This window comes from Ochotona curzoniae, unplaced genomic scaffold (assembly GCF_017591425.1).
Source record: "Ochotona curzoniae isolate NIBS_2020 unplaced genomic scaffold, NIBS_Ocur_1.0 scaffold_4506, whole genome shotgun sequence".
Lineage (NCBI taxonomy): Eukaryota > Metazoa > Chordata > Mammalia > Lagomorpha > Ochotonidae > Ochotona > Ochotona curzoniae.
Window position 1 is genome coordinate 33,245,211 of NW_024467119.1, and position 27,262 is coordinate 33,272,472.

The 27,262-nt window shown below is 37.4% G+C and overlaps 1 protein-coding gene across 3 annotated transcripts in view; it reads left to right on the plus strand.

Moving 5' to 3' along the window:
• The window catches only part of GRID2 (glutamate ionotropic receptor delta type subunit 2), a 1,273,704-nt gene that overhangs the window by 613,707 nt on the left and 632,735 nt on the right, over positions 1–27,262 (plus strand). For all 3 annotated transcript variants that reach the window (XM_040967041.1, XM_040967039.1, XM_040967040.1), the window contains one exon: positions 11,330–11,535. In XM_040967041.1, the coding sequence (XP_040822975.1) occupies positions 11,330–11,535 (206 nt within the window). The remainder of the gene's footprint in view (positions 1–11,329; positions 11,536–27,262) is intronic.

Sequence of the window (27,262 nt, forward strand, 5' to 3'; positions counted from 1 at the left end):
TTGATATATGCTTCAACATTATGTTGAGCAAAACAAGTTTGAAATTTTAAAAATGTAACAACTGTCTAAACCTTGTGTGCATCATGATGTGAGTTAAAAAGTGGTTACATCTGAGTGTCTGGGTGTATGTTTACAAGAGAAATACAAGATAATTTCAGTAGTAATGGAAATGCGCGTTATTCTATTTGAAGTTGTAATGACAGTGGGGTAAAATTTGAGGTAATCATTTGAGTTCAGTTAATTTTATTGTATGCAAACTAAACTTCCATACTTCAATTCAACAATTTCAAAATAAAACAACTCATCACATATTTATAGACAAAACTAAAGACAACGAGAATCAATCTCCACAACTATCATAATTTTAAACTAAATGTCATAGTTGAGTCATGATCGATTAGAGATTATAAGGTCATAAATTAAAAGATCAGAATTTAATTTGGTGAACACTTAGAACCTAAATTTGAAAGCGTGTTAATGTCACTGCAAGAGCTTTTGTAAAATTGGAATGCCTGGCCCCTGTCCCAGAACTCTAATTCTCGTAGTTTCTGTGCTGTATGCCAGCAACACATACATTTGTATGCTCCCAAGGTAATTTGGATCCAGCCAGTTTTGTTTCTTGATGAAGCCTCTGACACATGGCTTTAATTCCACATACCTATCAGATACACTGTTGCCCCTGCCAGCATATACCAAATGACTCAAGTTTTTGCACTTTAGAACAATGGACATTCATTGTTGTCAGGAGCATATTTTAAAGCCACATATGTATTGGGTAAAATGAATCACTGTGTGCAATAATGAAGTTAAGTAATATCTTTTGCTTATAATCATGAATCAGTAACAAAGGACTATGTCAACTTGATCCCACTCTGGTCTTTGCCTACAAAAGCCCTGCAAACAGCTGATCAGTTTTCAATTCCATGTTTTATTCCATCTTTACCCATGGCCGTGGTCCCACTGTATAAGCCTGGACACATTAAGAGTACAATGTATATGCTGTCTTCTTCTCACTGTGTCAGGAGTAGATAACTACATTGCTTGCAAAATATAAAATTACCTTTTATATTTTATATTCCCATTTTTCAGAAAGTATGGGTTTAATGTTACTCCTTATACTGAGCAACATGTCCACTTATACACCAATTTGTTTGCTAAGCATACTATTTGTGTTTCCATCAAATGCTTTACAAGAGGAAGTGTAGTCAAGTGAGTAGGGTATAAGAAAATTGCTCATGGGACACAGTAAAAACTTTCAGAAATCCAGGAAGGCTTGCTATCAGATTGACTAAAGCAGGAAATTTAGATGGAATGTGGATCAGTTGCTTGATTCCAAAATCAAGGATTATTTTCAAGCCATGTAAACAGAAGTCAAAATAGCCAGATGTGGTTTTTAGATTAAAGGCAAGATTATATTCTGAGAGTACTGACAAAAGCTTAATTTCAAGGCTGATCAGGTGTATAAAACATTTACTGGAATATTACAAGCAGTAAGGTTGACCATGGAATTATCTACTTAAGCTATTTAGTTTCCCATGCCTAGAAACACTGTTGTTCCTATAGAGTAATATCGGGATGAAGTATTTAGTGCATGGTCTACTGTAATGCACCCAGTTGTGGAGATAGCAAGGATACTACAGTGAGAGAGAGCTAAGCAAGTCATTGCACTAATGACCACTGCAGTAATGTGCAGGAAGTCCACAGGGGAACTTACTGAGAACAGATCTTGCAGTTTTACACTATCCTCATTTTACCTTTTTTTAAAAAATATAAGTGCTTGCATGAAAGGGTTTGAAACAAATGGCCACAACCTGGGGCCAACCCAGAACCCTCTGCCTATGGGCAGTCACCCCTGGTGCCCCAGCCCCAGCCAGGATGTCCAATTGCTCCTCCTGTTGGCCCATTGAACGCAGGGGCCCAATGTGCTCTCTTTTCTGATTTGGAGAAAGAAAAGTTAAGGGAAAAATGAAGAAAGAAAAACTGTATCTTTTGTACTATGTGTTTCTAAAGTTTAATTTTAACTTGATTTTTGCCTGCATCAGCTAAAATACATTTTATGACCTACCTTTTTTGAATATTTCTTAGCAATTAGAGGAGTGCCTTTTCTTCTTTTCTACAACATTATTTTTAACCATATATAAAGAATCTACTTAATTAGTTCAACTATATCTAAAATCACAGATCTAAGTGTGTGTAATTATTAATAAAATATTTTAGCATGAAAATGACAAAACCAATTATGATGGATACAAAAATACTTTTTCACAAATATATTCACAACAATGAAGAAAGATCCAACAAAAAGGGTTAATGAATGGGTCATTTACGGGTATTTCTGCATACTGTAAACATAGATTTAATGGCTCCAAATAAAGTGTAAATACAAAGTCACATAAACTGAGGCACTGAAGCTCTACCTTTTATGTATTACCCATTCTTTACAATATAATTGCTATGTGGGAGGAACTTGTGAAATGAACTCCCGGTGAAAATTCTCATCGAATGCATTGCTATGAATGCCAACACAAGTAGTCTTGATATAGATTTAATCAAGACCCATAAAATGGACACATTTCCCTTAATTGATTGCAAATGTTAATGATTACCCTGAGGATGTTTTTAAATGTCTAATGAGTATAATATTATCAACTTTCTCTTTAGACAGTTTCAGAGCTATTTATTACTCATTTGGCTACCATCCAGGTTTCAGTTCTCTGGTTTACTTCAATGTGCATCAATAAGCATATAATTAATCTACACATTTTATTAGACTGTTTTATCTGCATTAATACATGTCATTTCAAATAGGTGAAAGCAGTGGTATATTCTCTTACTTTGGATTTGTCAGTGAAATGTCATTAAAATATTGATGAGCGTCAACATGAAGATAGTTACCCAGTCAAAATACCATGACCATAAATACAAGTCATAACTTCTTATCAGAGTATATCAGTGATGGGTCACTGTTAATTCCATGTATATTGGATCTCATTATTATATTTGTTGTTTTACATATGGAGTAACATTAAGCTAATGGTTAGGAATCATACTGCAGTTTGTGACATATGGAGTAGATTTGTATCACACATCTGAAGGTAATCAAGAAATTTCCCTAGTTTTTTGTGAAGATTCTTTTAATTAAAATTTTAACAGTCACTGAATGGTTAAAAACCTTATTTTTTAGGGACAAAGCCATTTTTAGAATAAGCCCCTGCTACTCACAGCTGACAAATCTCTTCATTTCAATGATGTATCTCACATATTTTTAAAGTTAAAAGCTTCTAAATATTAATTTTAAATATTGGCATTCTGTCACAATTCCAGAAGAACTGAGGCAGGCTGAATGCAGTGATAAAGTCTACAACTGACCTCTTTGATGTGCTAAATGATGAAAATGGTTAAAGGCACCCAGTCTACTCAAAGATAGAAATAAGTCAGATATATTTGGAAATGAAGTTTAGTGACACATCTCTTTTCTCATTGAAGTTACTATTTTGAAGATGATATCTGAGTTGTAAGAATCATATGAGACAAGTATTATTTTGATAAACACTATAGAATGCTATTAAAGTTAAATAATAATGATATTTGAGAAAATAAGTAGGATTTGTGGCTAACAGTTGTATCAATGGCAACATCCACTGTCAAAGAGATGATTCAAGTCAAGGCTGTTCCATTTTCAGCTCAGCTTCTTGCTGATGAGCCGTGGTGGGCAGCAGGGAATAGCCCAGGTACTCAGTGGTCACACTCCTCTATAGGAGACTAAAATGAAGTTCCTGGCCCTGAATTCAAACTGGCCCATCCCTGAATATCACAGCAGCCATCTGTGGAGTGAACCAGAGGGATGAGAGAGAGCTGTTTGTGTACTGATCATGTTATGGAATGAGCAGTGAAGTGTCATATTTCTGGTTTAAGCATGGCACTTTAGATCACATATCCTTGGTTTCATGAATTTCATTTTCTCCAGTTTAACATTGTACACCTATATTTATACGTTATATTCTAGAATCACTATAATTTTTCTACTCTAATCAGAAGTATTAAAATTAATATTTCATTGGGATGAAAGAATGTCATTAGTTGATGTGATTTAATAAATGAAGCATTAAGCTTCAATCAGCCATTGAATTAGGGATGATATGAGAAGCTGGCCCAACTAGGTTGCAAAATTCTAATATCAGAGACATTAAGGTTGATAGAATATCAAGGTTTTGTATTTATTACATAGATCAAAGTTACTTCTTATCAATATTTTCCATGAAAAAAAGGATGCTAAAAGGAATAGAAATGCGAGTAAATGGTGCTTTTGACTGGGTTTAATAACATCTTGATAATGAAACTATGAATCATATGGACATTTTTGATTTACAAATTGATTAACTATTACACACACATCATTTCTTCTTATCATAATAAATAACAGCAATTAGATTATGTGTGTGTATAGATATCTGTGTGTATAGATGGATTTGAATTGATAAATTGTGCTTCTTGCTACTTCTATCATGTTTCCATGTCTTTGTTATATTACCTTTACTAAAGCATTGTCACATTAGAACCTGCTCTTCTGATTAAGTGCTGGTTACTTCCTGTAAATTCTCGTAAGCTTAAGGACTGAAAATGTGCTTTAATGCCATCTTCAAAGTGTTTAGTATGTATATACACATATATACATATGTGTGTTTATGTATATTAAATATTAAAATAATAGCACATATATGCACATTACCTATACAATCAAGGCCCCTTTCTTGAGGCCAGCTTTTAGCATGGTAGTTCGGATGGCAGTTGGGACAGCAACATTCATATTATAGAGCTCAGAGTCCCAGAGAGTTGGGTACATGTAGCACACGAGACACGTGTCCAGGTTTATTCCTTAAGTTAGAAATGATGTCTTATTATTTGAACAAAGAAGAAGAAAGGCTGGGAAGTTAAAAACAAAAGGCACCAACTCTAAAACTGTCTCCAAACAGACAGTACTTCAAGATATGAAAGTGTTCATCCAAGCCTGGTTTCTGACCCCAAATGCAATGTTACCTTTTAGATAAAATTTTACTCTATACATGGAAGATGAAATGTTGACAAGAAACAACGCAGAAAGGCTTTTCACTTCAGATTATCCTGAAAACAATCCAATTTTGACTCCAAACACAGGAGCCATATTTTAGGATGAATTCAATCCCTTGCCAGCAAGTCCCCCATTTAAAATCAGAGGTCTTCTTCCACAAGCTGCTGGGGTGTTGGCTCCTGGCCCTCTGGCTCCAGGGCTTTGCCCTCATTTAAGGGGCAGCCACCTTCCCACAGTGCATACCATGCCTTGGGATACATCTGGGCTGTCGCACCCCACTTGCACCACAGCCCCACTTTGCCTTGGCGGGCACATTCTTGCTCTCTCTCTTTGTGGCATGGGTGTTACTACTGAGTGCATGCCCTAATCACCTTTCTGTTCCCAATTGCATCTCAAAGCTCCCTCTCAAAAATTGTGTCATTTCTTATTGAACAAAACTGCCACAATTAGACAGGGTACACCACCCAGGTTTTTGTTTTCCAGTTCCGTAGCCCAGCAAATTAAGTAGTATCTCAATGAGTGAAAAATCAAAGTGTCAGAGCTCTGTGTTCCCCTCCCATGGCCCAGGAGTGCTTCATTTTTTGCTATGTTTAAGAACTCAGCTCATGAACCCACCACCGCCTGCTGCTATGTGGTTATTTGGCCAGTATTACTAATAACCATGGAAAACACTGTTTAACTTTCCACCATCAATAAATAGAACCCAGTCCCACCAACAGCCTGGAAACTTCTTGAGGGCAAGCAACATGTCCTTGGATTTTCTACAAGCCCTGGAACATGACTCTTTGACTATCATCTACTCAGCACACAAATGATGCAGCTGAGTAATTGTAGTTGATGATGCTCATCTTTGATTAACAAAACCAAAGGCATACTCTCTGCTAATAATGGCTGCACAGAACCACAAACATACAGCATGACTCCAATTTTTATCTGGCTGGACTTACCAGTTGCCGCATATCATGGACACGCATTCTCAAGTACATAAAACTGTAATGATTTAACCCCTGGATCTCGGGTCTATCGTGGAATTTGCTTGCTGTTTTGGTAACTGGTCATAAACCAGCTTTAAGCAATCTGACATATTGGTGAGAGCAGGGATTGTCTCTGAGTAAGGAATTATGCACTAGTACTGGCAATAATAGGAATTATCATCCATTAGACCTACACAGGATTCTGAGCACACATCTCTCTCTCTTTCTCTCTCTCTCTCTCTCACACACACACACAGACACACACACACACACAGGGACCTTCACTAGTATAAGCTTTGAAAGCTTCCGTAAGATAATTATTCATTTGCAGATCAAGACAATATTTCAATATATATATATATATATAGAGAGAGAGAGAGAGAGGTATAGTAATGGTATTTAATCACACCACATTTCTGACCAAATTACAACATAGGTGTTGCATAGCTTCGAATAAAAAATGAAAGCTAGGGCCTGGCACGGTGGCCTAGTGGCTAAAGTCCTAGCCCTGAATGCACTGGGATCCCAATTGGGTGCTGGTTCTAATCCTGGCATCCCCGCTTCCCATGCAGCTCCCTGCTTGTGGTCTAGGAAAGCAGTGGACGGCCGAAAGACTTTGGACCCTGCATCTGCATGGGAAATCCAGAGGAGACTCCTGGCTCCTAGCTTGGGATTGACATAACTCTGGCTGTTGCATGCACCTGGGGAGTGAATCATCAGATGGAAGATCTTCCTCTCTGTCTCTTTTCCTCTCTGTATATCTGACTTTCCAATAAAAATAAATAAATCTTGATTTTACTCTTGATCTTAGCCAAAAGTCCAAGAAGTGATAAATAAATCTTTTTTTAAAAAAAGTGAAAGCTAAAATGTCAAGGAGAGATTTTGTTAAAGTTCATTGTAAATGGTGATAGCAAGTCACTTTCCAGACTTACTGTGTATTGCTCGATACTTATGGCTAACCATCTACCTTGGAATCCTTCAGGCTCTCCACACACGAGTCTGTCACTGCCTTGGATTTTTAGTCTTTACTCTTGTCTTTGCATAGATAGTGTCTTCTCAGGCTTCAGATCACAGTTTAAATATATATTCCAGAAATATTCTTTGAATATTTTAACAAATGCTCTTTCCCATCCTTATCATTGTTTGTCCTACGCTTCTGGTGATTTGTATTTAATATTCTGTTTAATTATTGTTTGTCATGGTGAAACAAACTTTTTCTCAAGGTTAATGTGTGAGGTTGTGTCCCGACCTGCAGGACACAACGATCAAACCCTGAGGGTGGACTGGGGATGCCAGGCTGCTAGCCCCCAAGCCGCTGGCTCAAGAAACACATGGACTCATGTGCTTGGTGAAACAGAATGCCCAATGCCCTTTATTTTACTCCTGGTATATATACCTTCTTCTCTAGGGGAGGAAGAGAAGGAGAGGGGTTTCCTGGAAGTAATTATCTTCATTGAAGCAGGGAAGGAACTAATCATCTATATTGAAACAGGGGAGGAACTAATGATTTCCACAGGAACAAGGGTGGAGGTTCTGCTCCGCTTGCTTTGCACGGGATGTTCTGGCCACAATATCCTGCTTGCTGTGGCCCTGCTTGCCCATGGTAGGCTTTGCAATGCAGCAGACTCTCAGGTAGGGCAAGTCTAAGGCCCGTGAGTCTGTGGCTCCTAACAAGGTTGCATTTGTATTTTGGTTTTGTAATTAGAAGATTTCATAGGGTCTAAATGTTCTGGAAACTTACACTCCAGGCCTGCTATTTTTCCCCCAGGGCATCTGAGATCCCTTTCCATGCTTAGTTTGTCTCGTTGGTTGTATACTTTGATATACATTCTGCTATCTATTCTATAGGTATGATGATACTAGGGTGCAACCAGACTTCAGTATGTTTAGTAATTTTCCTAAGTGATCCTGATTCATAACACTTAGCAGGTATGTGGTCCTGTTGCTGTGCTTCTAGCTGTGCCTACTACATTTCAGGAGATTTCATGCTTTCTTTAGTCCATGCTTCAGTGTCTTACACCCTTGGTATTTTTTGACTAAGCTGTATGTTGATTGTATAATACTGATATTACTGCAGCTGGTCTACCTCTTGCTCTCCTGTAGCTTTTGTTCATTAAGCTTGCTTTGATGCTGACAACCTGTATTTATAATATAGAAACAGTATATAGAATATATGCAAGTTATTTATTTTGAAGAAAACAACCAGTTACCTAGACATACAATATTTATTAAAATTGGAGAAGTATTTGGGGACCTTAGTGATGGCACTTCGAAGTAATCCTGTGCCTGCTAGTGCCAGTATCCCTTATATGCCCTGGTTCCTGTCCCAGCTACTCCATTTCCAATCAGTCTCTCTGGTTATGGCTTGGAAAAGCAACAAGGGATGCCCCAAATCTGTGGGCCCCTGCACCCATGTAGGAGACTTGAGAGAAGCATCTGGATTCTAGCTTCGAAGCAGCTGAGCTCTTGCCTTTATGGCTATTTGGGGGTTGAACTAGGAGATGAAACATCCCTCTATTCCTCCTTCCCTATCTTTAAAATTCGCTACCCAAATAAAACAAAAACATATTTTAAAAATAAATGTAATAAAAATAAAATATAAGCAATCATGGGCAAGCAATGTGGCATAGTGGGTTAAAGCCATTGCCTAAAGCAGGGGTTGTAGCCAGATACCCCACTTCCTATGCAGCACCCTGTTGATGTACATGAGAAAGTATCAGACGATGATCCAAGTTCTTAGGCCGCTGCACCCAAATGGGAGACCTGAAAGAAGCTCCTGACTCCTAGCACCAGCCTGGCTCAGCTCCGGCCTTTATAGATACCTGAGGAGTAAACCAGTAATGGAATATTTCTCTGTCTCTCTAACTCAATTTAAATAAGTAAATTAAATTTCTTTTAACAGTGAGTAAAATAAAAGCAAACATCTATTAATTTATAATCTTTCCAATATAAATTTTGCATGACTAAATACCAATTTCTAAATTTGTAGCTGTTTTTCTTGTTCTGACAGTTTATTTGTTACTCTTAAATTAATTATTGCCCTTGAGAGGCACATTTTTCATGCCGGCTATCACAATCAATTAGGGATTTAGAGATGTAGTCTGTTCATAATAGGTCCCTAAATTCCATTTATTTCTTATCTTTCACCAATTATTTTCACTTTAAGCCTTTTATACTATGGACATATTATGTAAAATATGGCTTATGATAGAGCAAAAGCAAATCTGCTGTCTTCAGATTATATTGTGCCAGACATACCTTCCAGGCATATTATCAGTTAAATCCCTTCTTCCATAAAAATCCAGTAAAGTCTAGGAAGAAATGTTTGCAACTTTTCAGTAATTTATCCTTCTTCCAATATTTCCCAAAATACAAATTCATAAACTTTTTTCACCTTCCTAAACTAAATATGTTGTGGACAATGAGTACTTTATTTAATAACTTGTCAGAATTTTGCTTATTTCACAATCATCACATTCAAAAACATTGCCCAGTGCTTTCTCAAATGCAGACTCCGGTTTTGAAGTTTTGTTTTTCACATACGCAGAACAGCCTCCATGTTCCTGAAGAGAACATTATCTTGTGCCAAGTTTTTCAGAGTGGGACTCTAGAAGAAGCACTCATCCGGTGATCACAATGCAGCTGTTTTGTTTGTGCCCCAAATTACCTGAGCTCCTTTTAAGAGCACATCTGAAAACTCTTGTTCTATCTACATATAAATGTCGAATGCAGTGATATTGTTGCCTCTGCGATGGCATGTTGGCTGTTGGGGTCCAGCATAGGCTAGTGGCTAAAGTCCTCGCTTTGCATATATTGGGATCCCATAGGGGAGTCAATTTGTATGCTGAATACTCCACTGCCCTTCCTGCTCCCTGCTTGTGGCCTGGGAAAGCAGTCGAGAATGACCCAAAGTCTTGGAATCCTGCACTCTTGTGACAGACCCAGAAGCAGCTCCTGGCTCCTGGCTGTGGATCAGCTCAGCTCCAACTGTTGTGGCCACTTGCTAAGTGATTCTGTGGATGGAAAATCTTCCTCTTTGTCTCTCCTCCTCGCTGTATATTTGATTTTCCAAAAAAAATAAATAGATCTTTAAAAAAGAGAGAAGGAAAGAAATGTTGTCTGTCTTGATTTAGATGTCATCATTGCTTTCATGGTTTCCATGAGCCTGACCTTGCTCTTCACTGTTGAAGAATAAAGGGCATGTATTCATTATCTTCTCATATTTTGCTTCAGAGAAGTAAACTCTATGATAAACCATGTCCATCCTCCCTGTCTCAAGAGTTTTCAGAGTTGGGATCATATAAAATGCTAAGTGGATACACAGAGAATCCATGTGACTTTAGTAATCCCCAAGCAGGTATTTAGGTGTGAAAATAATACATGTATGTTCTTTTCCTTTAAATACTTAAGCTGAAATTTTGAAAAAGGAAAAAAAAAAAGAAGAGAAAGAAATACCTGTATATCAATATTGCTGCAAATGTGTCTTTGTAAACTCTGTTTTATATCTTTGTCGCACAAATGTGTAAAAATACTCAACTGCTACATTTTTAACAATTGAGGTTATTTGCAAATGCACTGTATATGGGTGAGATGATCACCCTTCCATTTAATCATCATATTCCTGTTGAATTAGGGTCTTTTAATTTTATTTGTTGAACTTGTTATTTCGTGGAGCGTTAAGTATCTGAACACAATATAAATTGAAAATATGTTATTTTAGAGAAGAACAGGAAGAAAGGGGAAAAGGAAGGGAGAGGGAGTAAGAGATAGGAGAGGGAGAAAAAGAAGCACTAAGGGAGGGAATATTATATTTGAATTATTAAAAAATGAATAATAAACAAAATACGTAGGGGAAAACCATGTCTACATTCCTTGTCCACCTGTTTAGATTCAAGTCCCCACTCCATTTCACTTTTTTGCTAGTGCACACTCTGAGAGGCAGAAGGTAATGGCTCAACAATGTGGAAGACCCTGACTGAAGTTCCATCTTTAAGTTTCAGCCTGGCCCAACTGTATAGAACAGCACACATGATCCCCTCCCTCTCCTCTCTCTAGGACGTCTTCCTTTCCTCTTGTCCTCTCAAATTAAATTTTAAAATTTAATATGTACATTTCTCCTACAAGCATGTGAAATCATACCAGGGAGTGAAAGCATTTAAGAGTTTCAGCAATCAGTGATTTTAGCTGATGTGAGTAAACAATAAAATTTTGGGACACAGATGAAGTAATTTTTTTTCTTCGTTCTTGTTGTAATTCACATTTTTATGGGCTTTTTTGCTATTCCCAGATATCCGTGGAATACAAGAATTTTTGGACAGAGTCTCTCAGCAGGGGATGGATGTCGCACTTCAGAAGGTAGAAAAGAACATCAATAAGATGATCACAACTCTCTTTGATACCATGAGAATAGAAGAGCTGAATCGCTATCGAGACACTCTCCGGCGAGCCATCCTGGTGATGAATCCTGCCACAGCCAAATCATTCATTACCGAGGTAGGCAAACCTTGTCATGGGGTATTCGGACTGTACAAAAGGTACACATGTGGGAATGGAACAGACTAAGGTCATGAAAATTAAGAGCAGCGTGAGAAAAACTAAACTCACTGCTACCATTATCACTAACAGAGGTAGCACAGTGGCTTCCTTGTTACCGTCCCATTAGCTGCTAAAGAATGTCTTCATTGACTTACAATGATGTGAACAAATAACAAGGAAAAAATTTTAAACTTCATGTGGATTCTATAGTCAGTTAATATATACAGCTAACTCATCCTAATTATTTCACAAGTTAAAAAATCTTACTTTGGGGAGAATGTGTATTTAAGTCAAGGTCTTATTTCATATACAAATTGCTTTTATGAAGACATAGCAGGTTTATTTCTGCTCATGAAGTCCATATCAGGACAAATAATTAAAAGTGTCTCAACTTTTGGAAATGAGGACCACTGTGCTTTTTTAAAATGCTGTGTCTTCACATTTTTAATTGTATCTGATCACTTGGTTACAAACTCTAAAACTTTTTAGCAATATAATTAAGAGTTTCTGGGCTTTGATGTAACATATCCAAGTTTTACAGTGCCTGTGATTTCCTTATAGAGGTTTATTGTCAAGTCATTCTCACCTTATTCCAAGCTCTGGAATCTAACAGTTAAAGAACTAGTCATACAGAGGATACATTCACAGAGCTTCTCTTGCTGGTGTTTGTACTTTGGGTGTCTTTGCTTTAATATTCTTTTTCTTTTCTTCACCACTGTACTCCCTTAGGCTCATATACACTATTGTAAGCCTGCAAATTAAGACTGTGTTAGAAATTCTTTGACATTCTGTAATATAATTGGTATCAAAAACTTTGAGGCAGTTTTAGGAAGGCAAAAGCTATGGGGAATCATCAATATTATCTTTTTATTTTGCAATAGAACCTTGTTAGGACATTTAAGGAAACTGCAGAACTTGGACTTTTTAACTTTAGAAATAATTTACAAAGTTATATAGAACCTCTAGATTTTTCCATAATGGAAACCGTATTTTCAATTGTAGAGAAGTTCTTTTTTTCCCCAAGAAGCAATATCTAGACTTACAAGAAAAGACATACACTATAAATTCAAACACTGTAATTTTGATAAATTGGTCTGAAGTATCTGTGGTCAGTGTTCTTTGGGGAGATGAGAGAGCTTCATTGAGAAGGTACACTTGGACTGCACTTTGTATCAAGGGCCATTATTCACAAAGGAAAAGCAGAATGGAACAGACAAATATGAATGTATCCCATCCATTTTCTGACGATGTATGGCAGGCAAATTAGTTAGAAATTTAGATACCTCGTTTTGTCATCATTGAAATGGGAATAGTAATCTCGGTCTCAACATTTCAAGATTAAATTGTAAATTCATGAGATATCTTTCAGTATGCCTACCAAACTACAGAAGTCTGGTAATTTGTAGATTCTCCAGGAATTCTAACTTCTATATCACGTCTTGTAGCACAAAGCAGATGCTCAAAAAATCTTGCTAACATGATATATATATATAATATATGCATATATATGTGTGTCTGTGTGTATAAAGATTAAAAAAAAAAGACATAGGCCACGACTGTGTTCTCAGAAAAGTCATTTGGTATGAATGAAAAGTATGAAGCAAATGATAAATGGCACATACTGTGTGAGATGTGGATCCAACTAGATGACAAAGGGCTTTAGTTCTCAAATAACTATATGTTTTTAGGAAGCAATTAAAAATATCGACTGAAGATATAGGATATGGGAGTTTGTTTTAGAGCAATCCTGAAGGTGGAAAACTTTAGGAACTAATCTTTCTCTTTCAGCCAAAGAAGATAAAGGTGTGTTAGGGCCAGATGGTTATGAACAGGACCAGAGGTGGAGTCTGGGTCTCTGTGTGGAACCTCAAGGAGAATTCTTAATTCTTTTCACTGAAACCCAGGATGTAAATATGTGGCATTCTTCTGCTAAAGTTCGCATTACATAATATCACTAGCTGGGTATCTTGAACAACACATTTTCTCCTAAGCATTCATGCTAAAACTCTCAATTTGCTTTTGGCTGGGGGCCAGAGGGCCTCTGTATATGCAATGCAGCTGTGGGTGGCTGTCTCTTTCTTTGGTGTTGACATAGCAACTCCCTTCTTTGCTTATCAATACTTCCAACTCCTTCCCTAGGAAAGCACTATCAGTCACTCTGGATTAGGGTTCTCTCCAATAACTTCTGTCTTGATTGCTCTGTAAAGACCTGGTCTTTAAGTGAGATCACTGTAGGAATGGGAGGGGACGGTGATGACACCATATAACCCACAGCAGTTGCCATTATTGCTATGAACAAGCAGTGCAGAGGAGTAGGCTTGAAGAGTTTAATTGGTAGTGCAAAATCCAGGTGGTCATAGTTACATTCTATCACTTTTTTAACATCTTCCTACTCACTGCCTTCTTTTCTAGGATCTTTATGCCAAGACCTCGTTTAGCATGAAAAATGTGTTTGTATCATCATTATCCTTGTTTTGTAGGTTGTTATAGATAAGGAAACGTAGACACAGAGATGTATGTGAATTGTCAAGATGACACATCTGGAATGGGGTAGAAACAGGGCTGAATCTAAGCAGTCAGCCTGCTGAGTTTGTGCATTTCCCTGTGGTTACCAGCAAGGCTGTTTGTAAGTGCATGACTGGAGTCCAGGAGAATGGTCGGTGCTAGTGATATTGGTTTTGTTTTCCATCACTGTAGTAAACACTGCTTTATGATCTAGGTAATAATGGACATCCATTGATTTAGCTAATCTAGATATATATATATATAAAACCTATATATAAACAACCTATATATATATAAAACCTAGATATAAATACAATAAAATAATGCTATTCATCTCTTCAAATGTAGAGTTTAATACTGGGGAAATACAGTCTTAATGTTATAGGATGCATGTAATGGCAAAAAAAAGCTCAAATCTACATCATGATAGGTGTAGAAAATGGTTACAAGGGTGAAATGTGTTAACTAGTGAAGTGTCAGGGAAGTCACCTAACATTCATTTTAGCTTGTAGGATGCATGTCTTGATTGAGCATTTAGAGATATGTGATTAGGGAGAAAGGACATTGCCTCTAGCAGGAAGACCAGAAATAAAATCATAGAGGCAGGACATGGGGCAAGACAGCAAAGAGTCACAGTGACCATGTTGTAAGTAAATGAAGGTGACCATATTGTGGGTGAGTGATCGAAGTCAAGATAGGTTATGAATAAAACATTTTTTTGAAGGCCACATGACAGATTCCACAAATATATATAAATTTTAGTGTAGAACAAATCAATATTTCTTACTTTGAACTTGACAAGCAACTAGTGAAAAGGGGGTGATTTTGAAGTTCAGCAATACTGAAGAGATAAGATCTCGAATTGTGAAAACTCATAAAGCTATACTAGCTAAAGACATGTGTGAGGACAATCCAAAATCGCTTCCTGAAAGAAAAAATCAGTTTGGAATTCAGTAAAGGAATTTGCTTCAAATGTCATTGAATTCTGGAAAGCTATTTCCAAACAAATGAGGTATTGTATGCTAATCGTTGGCTCCTACCATACACTGTTAACTGCATACTAGTGATCATAGACCCCTTTCATCATTGTTCCCTAAAACATACCATCTATGCTTATAATTTTTCCTAAGGATCTGTTCTGCCTTCCTCCAGATTCAATCATCTTTTTTTAAAAAATAATTTTCCTTTCACAATCACTGGTTTTATGTTTTCAGACTGTGAGCAAGTTTACTCCCAGTCATCTCAAGCAACGGGTGTAGGAATAAGATGAAGCAATGTGAGCCACTGCCAGCCTAACTCCTGCCACATCCTCCATTGCCATCCTGTTGGCTGACCTGCAGGGTCATTCCTCTTTCTCAATTAGCTGTTTCAGACACCTCCTACCTTGTTTCTGCCCTCTCATGTTTTCTAGGAGTGCTGCCCTGCTTAAAAACAGGTTGACCCTATTAGTGCTAGAAGCAGTTCAATCAAACAGGAGATATTGAATTAAAAACAAAACACCAAAGTTCTGGAAGGCAATGAGGAATAATTCCCAGCCTGGTGTATCATTCCGTCTAGTGAAGAAGAAAGACATGTAACTAAATAATAAAGAATGACAGGGGTGGTGGTGGGCAGCATCCGTACTAGCACTTGGTCAATGATGCCCCTGAAATGAAACAGAACTAACTGCAGAGAGCCTGGCAGAGGTTAGGAAAGTCTCAGAGATCTTGTTTGCCAGAATCTTCAAAAACGAATAAAAAGGCAATAGGTGGGACAATAGTACTAAACCAATCATACAGACAGAGAGAGATACACAGGCAGAGTTTTAAAAATCAAATTCCATTGGGGTTTTATTCTAAAATAGTGAGTCCATTGGTATAACTTTTTCTACGTCCAGTTATCCTTTTCAGAGGGAATTGTTTTTAATTTTTAAAATTTCACATGTGTCCGAGGCAAGCGTTCAGTTCAGTGACTGGACTCCCGTTGATGGCTGCGTCCCAAAACAGTTATCTGGATTTAACATCGACTCTGTCTCATGATTCGGGCTTCCTACTAACATGGACCCCGAGAGGCAACAGTGAGGCCTCGAGTCACAGGGTCCCTGACACCTGCATGGGGGTCTCCATTGTGTTCCCCATCCCTTGCATGTGTTGAAAGCTTTGGAGGAATGACAGCGAGCATGTGGTCCCTCTCCTCCAGCTCTCTATCTTCTTGTCTTTTTCTCACTGTCTTCCTCCATAAAGAAAGAAAGATAAAGAGCACTCTGCTTTCACATGGTTCAAAATGTAAAAGGATTTAAAAGCAGTCACCTTTCACTATTCCTCAGACACCCAATTATCTTCTCATCAGATAGAAAATGTGCTGTTTTCTGACTAGAACGTTTTTAACCACAGATTATTTTTCTATTCATTTCTGGCACTTCCTTCAGATCAAATAATGTGGTCAGGTGCACAAATTTCTGGGTACCATGTCTAATATTTTCTTGGTTACCTCGTTTCCTGAGGAAGAACCTCAAATCATTTGAAAATTAGAGTACTTAAAAGGTATGCTTTATATTTACTTCAATTTAGGAAAATATATTTACCTTTTTAGTGAACAATTTGGTTACTTACAAATTCCGCTTAAAAAAATTGTTTTCAGCAAGTAAGGTTTCTGCTTGAGCATTCCATACCACAGTGTTTTTTCAAGCCCCAGCTGATCCGCTTGTGATCCCATTTCCTGCTCGTGTTCCAGGAAGGGAACCCCAAGATGACCCAGTTGCTTGGGACCCTACGACACTTGAATGGAGTTCCTGGATCTTGTCTCTTCTCTATTCCAGTCCTAGATTTGGCATTTGCAGAGTGCACCAGTAATATAAGCTCTCAATGTCTCCCTCTCTCTGCGTCACTATGACTTTCAAGCACAAAAATAAATAAACCCTTTAAAAATCCCCTCAGCGTTATACACTCTACACTAGTCCTTTTCATTTAGATAGAATAGATGCGCTATCTTGAGTTTACTGGAGATGACACTGTATTTTACCTGTGGTTTTATGTGCTCTCCTGATATAGTATAATAATGGTAGTATGAAGTGTCCCAACTTACCCTCCAGAGAATCCGCTCATTCTGTATGAGATAATTCTACACTTTTTCCTTTTTCTTTTCTGTAAAAGGACACGTCAACTTTCAGAGCCAATTTTTTGGCATCGAAGAATGTGAGAAGACACTGTAAAAATCAGTATATGTTCAAGTGCAATTGACCTTCCCTGTGTGTAAATCCACCTACTCAATAAAAATGTAGTTGAAATTCCAAAATCAATACTCAGCAAAGTTTTTTCACCACTTATTTGTAAAGCTACAAATTTGGAGTGGTTTTATAGGTCTTGCACTGAGTTAAGGTGAAATAAATTTGTTTTCTACATTCACACTTTAGTTTTCACAGTGTACAGAGTATCCTTGTAACAGTCTAGTAAGTGCTCTTTTCCATGATTTCAGATGCTTTTTGGCTACTGATTTCACTTTTTAAAATGCCTGCCAAACCTAATGCAAAAGGATCATCTATTATCCATAAGCACGAGGATCTGCACTGCCTCTAAGAGAATACCAATGTCAGATACGGTGTGTTCATACAGAAGTTACAGTGCTTTCTGCTATGATTCCATGTTCATGAACCAACAACATATGCATTTTAAAAATACATCTTTTAGTAGAAATAGAACAGAAACAGAGGCAAGCAATGTTGCTGTATTCACTCATGGTGAACTTAAAGGAATTTTATAGAACTACACCTACGACAGATGACAAGAATTAACTATACACACATTCCCCAGGTTTCCCATCTGATGCCTACCCTCTATTTGACTTGTTATTTCCAGATATCATGACGTCTAAGAAGTAGCAACAGAAAGGTTTCTATGCCCAGTTGCTGCTGCTTATGATGCCAGCTTGTCTATCGTCCATGTCACCAATTTTCATTACATAACACAGTATTCTCAGCTTTTTTTTTAGTAATTTATGTATAAAACATTATGTTAAAAGCCTTATTTAATATATTTTAAAGACAGGATACAAAGAAAAATGAAAAAGAAATTGATTTTCCATCTGTTGGTTCACTCTCCAAGTAGTTGCAGGTAGTAAATATGAGGCACATCAAAGCAAAGTTGAGTCTCCCATGTGTGTGGCAGTGGCCCGAGCTGCTGGGCCATCTTCCACCTGCTTCCAGTCGCATTAGAATGGAGGCAAAAGGCCTGGCATGGTAGCCTAGTGGCTAAAGTCCTCGTCTTGCATGCACTGGAATCCAATAGATATGCTGATTCTAACCCTGGTGGCCTCACTTCCCATCCAGCTCCCTGCTTGTGACCTAGGATAGCAGTAGAGGACGGCCCAAAGCCTTGGGATCCTGCACTGTGTGGGCGACCTGGAAGAAGCTCCTGGCTCCTGGCTTCGGAACAGCTCAGCTCTTGCCATTTTGGCTGCTTGGGGAGTGAATCAGCAGATAGAAGATCATTATCTTTGTATCTCCTTTGCTCTGTATGTCTGCCTTCCCAATAAAAATAAATGTTAAAAAAAAATAAGAAGAAGAAAGGTTGCAGACTGGAAGCAGGGCAGCTAGGATTCCAATCAGAGCTCTGTTGTAGTATACAGGCCTTGTAGGTAGAAACTTAACTTGACCTTCCACAATACCTGCCCCTATAAAATATTTACTCATAGTCTCTTTTCTTTTAAGAATACCTAACAAATGCCAAAGATGTATGTTTTAAATGTTTATTTTAATTAAATGAAAAGGCAGAGAGACATATAATCAAAGACATGGACAGAGAGAAATCTCCCAAACAAAGGTTCACTTTTCAAGTGCCCTTAACAGCCTGGGCTGGACTAGACCAAAGGCCACAGTCAGGAATATGAAACTCCATCTAGTTTTCCATGTGAATGGCCAGGATTTAGTTAAGTACTTGAGCTGCCACCTGCTGTCTTCCACAGTGAGCTTTAACAGGAAGCTGCATCAGTAGCAGGGTAGCCAAAATCTGAACCAGAGGCTGTAGCCACTGCTGCACCACATGCTAAGCCCGAATTTTGCATATTTTAACAAAAGTTTAACCTTCTCGAATTGCAGGATAGAGAATACCGTTTCATATTTCAGGAAAATAAAGTTAAGAAAACGTAAAGGACTTCTGAAAACAATGTAATAGCATTTTTAATAATTACATTAATTTTTTATTATTTTAGCCTTGGAAAGTACAACATGTAACATTTATCCAATTACAGCTTTAGAGCTGAGAAGAATAAAGGTCTGCCCAGCCCAGTTCTTAGCAATCTTCTCCTCTACCTTTTTTTTTTTTTTAAAGATTTATTTTTATTATTTTTTTATTGGAAAGGCGGATATACAGAGAGGAGAGACAGAGAGGAAGATCTTCCGTCCGATGATTCACTCCCCAAGTGAGCACAACGGCCGATGCTATGCCGATCCCAAGCCAGGAGCCTCTTCCGGGTCTCCCACGCAGGTGCAGTGTCCCAAAGCTTTGGGCTGTCCTTGACTGCTTTCCCGGGCGTGCAAGGCGAGGACCTTTAACCACTTGCGCCACCGCGCCAGGCCCCTCCTCTACCTTTTTCCAGCAACATTCAACACTCGCTCTACTAATGCTGCTTGCAGCTGGCAGGGACATCCAGAGTCTGAAGGTGGTAAATGTGGTAAAAAAAAATATTATCAACAGGTATTTGATTATCGGGTTGTACATGTTTGTACAAATACCTTGCCATGGACTATACAAACAGAACAAAGGCAAATAAAACTAGAGATAAATAAATGGAATAATAGAAAAGATAGAGATGTCAAAGGTTATATGCGGGTACAATCATGTTCCGTAAATACATTCAGCAGGACAGGTGGACAGGAGATATCCACCTCGGAGGGAATAAGGGAACTCCGACTTCACTACCTTTTAACTTATCATGGGAATTTGTTGAAATGTTCAAGGAAAATATTAACTTAAAAGTCAATAGGAAGCGTTTTTAAAAAGAAATTGTTCACTTACCATTGTCATTTAATTGCTCAGGGGAAAATAAGCAAATCAATTCTGTCTGCATCTTTTTCACTGTCCCTGGAGCAATTATGTGGCATGGAGTTAATTCTGCTTTCTTTGAAGTCTTGGGAAGTTAATACATTAAATGTCTACAGTTAGTGTTCCACCTCTCCTTCAAGTGGTTCAAAGCTTTAAGAAAATGACTGCCGTGACGTGCAGTTGAGTAAATCAGCCCGCTGTGGTATCAGCACAAATTCATCACAGTGTCTACCTGTAAGTGTCCTTGAAATGAAAATGATGAATCAAAAGTCTCCACATCGTTTGACTTAAATGTGGAATGTGAGAATTATCTTGAGATATATATATAATGGTTCATTGGGTGCTGTGTAAATTATACTTTTTCTAGGAAGAATACAAGAATTCCAAATAAGAATGTCTTGGCTGTGTTTTCAGTTTTCACTTTTGACCTTAAACATGAACTCATTGGAAATGGGCATTTCCCATTTAGCATTTTTTTTTCAATTTTGAGAAAAGAAGCTCACTGTTAGTGAAATTCTTTTAATGCACAATAAAAAAAAAATGGGTAGTCACACTTATACCTTAAACCTACTTTATGAAGTATTTTCATTCTATTGAACTAAATCCTAGAATCATAAAATCACTTTGATCCTGTCAAACAATAAAAAAGCAAAGTCACTTGCTTCGAATATTAATCACTTTCGCAGCAATAAGCCTTGGAGAGGCTTTGGGAACCAAGCAAGTTCAGCAGGTTCCTACTCATCAAAGGACACCCTGAGAACTCCAGTGAATGTGAAGTTATTTAGCACTCACTTAATACTTCAATTATTTAACACTTATTTTAAATACATATTTTTCCATAAAGAAGTGACTTAGAGAAAATATGCAATGGGTAGTTTTAAATGATAAGGCTGCTTTATCTTACAAGGTTGCTAGGACAATATTTTTTTCATCAAATGTATCTATTGTATGAAAATCTCTAATAATAAAATGCTGGTGATAACTGCTATGAACTATTTTAAGGAATTTTAAGGAAACATTTAATGAAATGTATCAAATATGAAGTTTTGTGCACAAAATTTTACAATTCAACAAATCCCTATTGGGCCAGTATCCAGCTCAAGAAACAGAACAAAACAGAAGAACTTTCAGATCCTGACTTATCGCCCCAAAAGTAACTATGCCTCCATTTCAACTATGTATGTATAAGCATGCAGTTTACAGTGTTGGCCTGCTTTTTCATATTTTGAAAGGTGTTTATTTGCTGGAAAGTTAGACTGGCATAGGGAAAGCTGCAGAAAGACAGATCTTCCCATCTGCTGGTTTACTTCCCACATGCTGTCAATAGCCAGTTCTATAGCAGGCCAAACCCTGCAGCCAGGAATTCCATCCTGCTGTCTCATGTGGCATGTGCCAGCCCAAATACCCCGTCTTCCACTGCCTTCCCAGGATCACTATCACACGTGGTTGTGTGGCCACCTGCATCACAGCGCAGTCCATGCCTACTTTCCTTTACTGAGCCTTGAATCTGTGAGATTCACCCACGGAGAATGTTGGGGAAACATTAATTCATTTTGTTTGCTTCAAAGTACGATATTGTGTCACTAGGGTGAATTTTATGTCAATGACTGCTTTGGTTTTGCCCACTAGAGTGGGTCTTTACACACCTTTGTGTATATCTTATATGGGTATGTGCTCAAGAATGGAATTGCTAGTCCAAAAAGTACATGTAACAGGCACCATGAATGAGTTCTTGCCTATCACATTGCAAGGCATTGGCACCAACTGATTCTCAATTTTAGCAACTTCAAAGTACTCCAAAATTATTCTTACTCTTGAGGTTTTATTATTTTCAGTCTTTATTTTATGAGGACATTTTAAAAAGTTCACTGAAAAATGGAACTTAAAGATCAGTTGAGGGGGTTGGTATGGCGGCTTCACAAGCATCGGCACACCATAGGGGCCCAGTTTGTGTCTGCCTTCTTCTCTTCCTATCCAGTTCTTTGTTTATGGCTTGGGAAAGCAACAAAAAATGGCTCGAGTGCTTGGGCCCTAGTACATATGTGGGAGATCCCAAAGAAGCTCCTGGCTCCTGGCTTCAGTTCTACTCAGCTCTGGATATTGAGATCATTTCAGCCATTTCGGGAGTAAACCAGCAAGTGTAAGAGCTCTTTCTGTCTTTTCTTCTATCTGTAAGTTTGCTTTTCAAATAAAATAGCTGAGATTCCATATGGGTGCTGGTTTAGTCCTGGCAGCCCTGCTTCCCATCCAGCTCCCTGCTTGTGGTCTGGGAAAGCAGTTGAAGATGACCCAAAGACTTCGGACCCATGCACCTGCATAGGAGATCCAGAGGAGACTCCTGGCTCCTGACTTCAGATCAGCATAACTCTGGCTGTTGCAGCCACTTGGGGAGTAAATCATCAGATGGAAGATCTTCCTCTCTGTCTCTTTTCCTCTTTGTATAGCTGACTTTCCAATAAAAATAAATAAATCTTTTTTTTTAGAAAAAGATAATATTCATGTTTCTGGGTATGTAATATATTAAAATTTTCTTTTTAATTACAACTCTTCTGATGAATGAAAGTTTTTAGTATTTGTAGTGTTTAGGAATATTTTCTCTTATAAAGTATTTCTTCAACTTAAATTCCATTTTTTGTGTACCCATGATTTGTAGAATTAATGAATGAACCCATATCAAATGAATATATTTTGAAAACATTATCCTGCTCCAACTTGCTTTCTTTTAAAAAATTAGTTTTGATGATTAAAAATTTTTATTTATGATGTACTCAAATTAACAGCTTGCTATTCTTGTGGCTAGTACTTTTAGTATTTATCAAAAAACTTTCTTCTCCCCTGATTTATGAAGATGTACTCCTATTGTTTTTTCTAAAATCATTTTTTTTACTTTAGGTGTAAATTTGGCTGCTTTATCTGAGCATCATGAGTGATGGGCAGTAGAGTTAAAGATACTCATTTAAACATAGAACCAGTGTCCCAGAATGGGAAGACCATTGACAGTTCTCACCATCAGTGAATAAACTCGAGTTAATTAGTGTGCTTGGATATGTTGAGCTATTACTCCTGTGTTGCATCCTATACCTATGGACACATTTTTTTCTCTACTAGATGAATTAGGAGAAAATGAAGTGCTACCTCTTTAACTTCATTGGAATGACTCTTCGTATAAGCCCAGCCATTCAAAGCATCATCAGTTCTGTGCCCTGTGGTTATGGTCTTATAATTGCATGGGAATCTAAGTGAAATTTTTATTTACTTAAGAAGCAGAGACAGGGAGACATGCAGTTTGCTTCATTCACTGGTTCCCTCCCCGAATGCTCACAGTGGCTGTGGCTGGGCCAAGCTGAAATCAAGATCTTGGAATTCAGTCCGAATCGCCCATGTATGTGTCAGGGACTCCACTACTTGAAACAGTCCTGGCTGCATCCTAGGTTGTGTTAACAGGAAGTTGGAATTGAGAGTGGAACCTACACATGCACCTGGCACTCCAACATGAGATGCTGCTCTTCTAACTGGTATTTTAACATCTAGGAAAACTGCCCACACCAGTAATTTTAAGTAAATGGATTTTTAAAAAATGGTAGATGCTAAGGGGCTAAAGAAAGTCAAGTTCATTTCAGACTTAATTTATGTTTTCTTGTGGCAAGTTTTCAGTCTTTATTGAACTGCTCTCAAACCAAGTTTTCACTTTGGCTTTGTAAGCTTTTATTGAACTTGAGAGATTGCTTTTTTATTGGCTAACCCAAAAGTGTGAATTTTTTAAATGAAAAAGTCTCAAATTTACTTTACTTCCCATTTGACCAAAATCATTTATGGCAGATCTTGTTTCTCTGAAGAAGGCCTGAAGCTACATTAGGTTTTTCTTTCTGATTGGAGTTCTGTTTATCTCCCAGAAGGTAGCCTTGAACACAGAAATGAAGTAAAGTACAATATTCTAATGAGGCCAAACTCCCCAATAAAAGTAATAACAATAAGCCCCTCTTCTGTCACCACTGACTCAGGATACTGATATCGGTGGGTCAACTGTTATGAATCTATCCTAATAATTTATGATTTATTTCAGAAATTTTGCTTTTGTGACCTCTGTTATGCTAGGTTTTTCTTTATATTAAGTGAACCTGACGCTTCCATTTCATTTTCTGAGTTGAAACAAATAAGAAAATACTTGAGCCTAAAATGAAGGCTGTACTATTATTTTAACTATAAAGTCACAGTTATTTCAGCCTTGGAGACAAAAAAAAAAAATTAAACCCTTTTCAAATCCGTTAAAATTAATTCAGCCAGTTGAGCAATATGCTCAAAGCTTTTCTGTGCTCCTCAGTGCAGGAAGTGTCATAAGGATATGATAATAACTAATGTGTGATTCTGTATGCAAGAGTATAGACTAAAAAGAAAATGGTACAGGCATAACATTTAATCATAACAAGGCAAAGAGTTTTGCCCCCTCAACTCACAAAGGAATTAAGAATAAAGAAAAAAAGTTGATTTATAAAACCAATCTATATAACATTTACAGATTAGTCATGCTGTAAGCTGCATAATCAATCTATATCTAAATTTCATTTGTTACAATGCAACTGAGAAGTCTTGGTTGTTTCAAAGATTTCTTACCATAACTTGCTCTTGTCTTTCAAAGCAAGTCTAAAGTGTGAATACATCCAAGAGCACTTTATATTGTTTTCCCTAAATGAATTCGCATAAATTAAAAAGAGCCAGGGTGATCTGAGCAGAACTATTTGATAAATGTGAAGATTGGAATTTGGCAAGGTTCTCCTGTTACTGCTTGGGCCACGAGCCAATCCTGGAAGGTAAAGGTGTGGCAACGTACAGAGATATTATAGTATTTCAGGCAGAGTTTGAGTGAAATTATTTTCAAACTTTTACCCTTCCCAGTATTCTACTTTCTAGGCAGAATAATGAATCTATGTAGAACAATAAACCCATACAAATGTGTTTGTCAAAGATACATTAATTAGCAAATTGATGCCTGTTTCTGGTCAGTTGACTTAGTACATACATGCCCAGTACATGCTACAAGCAGCATTACTTCTGTTTCCAGACAAAAGCATCAGTAACTGTATTCTGCCCTGCTGTATTGTGAAGCCATGGCACATAGATCTTAGTTAGGACTTGTGTCTAAACTTATTTGCCAGCCTTGGTTAGTGTAAGTCAGTGTCTCAGACCTTAATCAATTCCTTAAATGCTTACTGACAAAATCAATATTTTAGATTGGTGGAGAACCCGATCTAAGGTATTGCCACCCCATGGAGCTTCATTGAATAGTTGGCTAGCTCACCATGATTACAATTCTATCCAGGTTTTTTCTCATTTTAAGACAAGATAGATGAAATAAGAAGATTCATTTCATATTTTATTAGAATACAAAAACGCTATAGCATGCAAGTTAAAGTATTAAACTTAAATGCATCTAACTAATACTAAAATTAGGTGAACATGCAATTCATTGAGTTTATATACTAAATAGTTTAGTAATTGTTAAGTATGGCAACATTTAGTGCAGTACTTTAAAGTTATATTTAAAATTGGAAATTAAGGCAAAGAAAACGGTAGAAGACATTTTCCGTGATTGAGAATGCTGAAATACAAATTCAGAAGATGTACTTGGAGGAGGATGACACAGGGAACAAGAGTTTTCTGAAGTAGAATTCTAGAATTCAAAGTCAGCAGAGAAGCAGTATAAGAGTAACAGGTTAAAGAAGAAAAAAAAATGTCATGCCTAAAGGAGACAGACAGCAGTCATGGCTGAGACATAGATCTACATTCAATTGATATCATTGGCCAAGTCTCTTAAAACCATTGACATGTATTTATTTCATCTCTGAGATGGAGTAATTGTGAATCAGTTGTCTTAAAGACCACATTTGATCTTCTCTCGAATGTTTGAGCATATTAGTAATGTAGGAAGTTATAGTTGCGCATTGCTCCACACTGTTAGAGCACAGCAATGAAGCAGAGATGATGCTTGAGTTTGTATACTACAGAACTGGTTTATGAAATGGGTTGCTTGATTTAATGATGCACAAATCAATGGAATCAATAATAGGGTAACAGAAATCAGTTTCAGATTCCAGCAGCTCATACGATCTTATGTTTGTTTCAAATATGGATTTCAAAGAAGGTAAAGTTTTGAAATCAAGAATGTAAGAATATGAACAGGTTTTAGAGACAAATTGAGGAGTGAAATTTAATCATGAATTTGTTTTTCATCCTGGAACATCTAGAATTATTTATCTGTCAGATGGGTAGAAATGAAGGAACTAAGCCGAGCACTTCTAAGGGCTAGTCAGGTGTTAGCAATGAGATGACCTCAGATAACCTTTCAGAAAGCACTGTTATTAAAATACTGTGCAGGAAAATCATATTGGCAGTAGCTAAGGAATAAGAACAGTAAGAATAGGCAGATCATTCAAATTTGGAAACAAAATGAGAGTCAAATACTGACATGTCCTAGGAAGGGAATCTATTTCAAGAAAGGCATTTGCTGAGTGAAGCAGATCAGGGAAAAAGAGAGAAATGGATGATACAAGCTCAGGGAATGAATCATTATGGAATAACTGTGAGGAAGTTGGATCCATTTTTAGGTTACATTTGAATGAGGTGAGGCAAAAGTAAAGCTGGATAAAAATGCACAGAATTTTTAAGTGAAGAGGAGGGCTGAGTTGTATTTGGATATGATATATTTTTATGGAATTGATCACTTCTAATTCATTTTTTAAGTGAAATTGCCCAGTAGATTACACACAGAAAGATTATAGAAAGTGAGAGTAAGAGAATAACCTAGGAAAGGTCTGAACTGCCTATGGGGATCCTAAATAGGCAGCATACAAGATGATGGGAATTGACTCACTTTTACCATAGAACTTGCTATTTTTGTGAGTTAAAGACTACAAAGAAAACAATGCTGAACTTTTTACGAAATATGACCTTTTGGCAAATAGTAAAAATCCTTCACTGAGAAGAAGATCTAGAATTCTTTAGAATCTAATCAAGGCTGTGGCTGAGAACATGCTAAGGAAAGTGGCTACAGATTAGGCTGCAGGTTATACAGTGTCTCAGTGGGCCAGGAGACACATGAATTCCAACTCACCAGGAGAACAGACAGGCTCTGGGATGCGGGGTATCCTGGCCCTAGTGCTCGGACA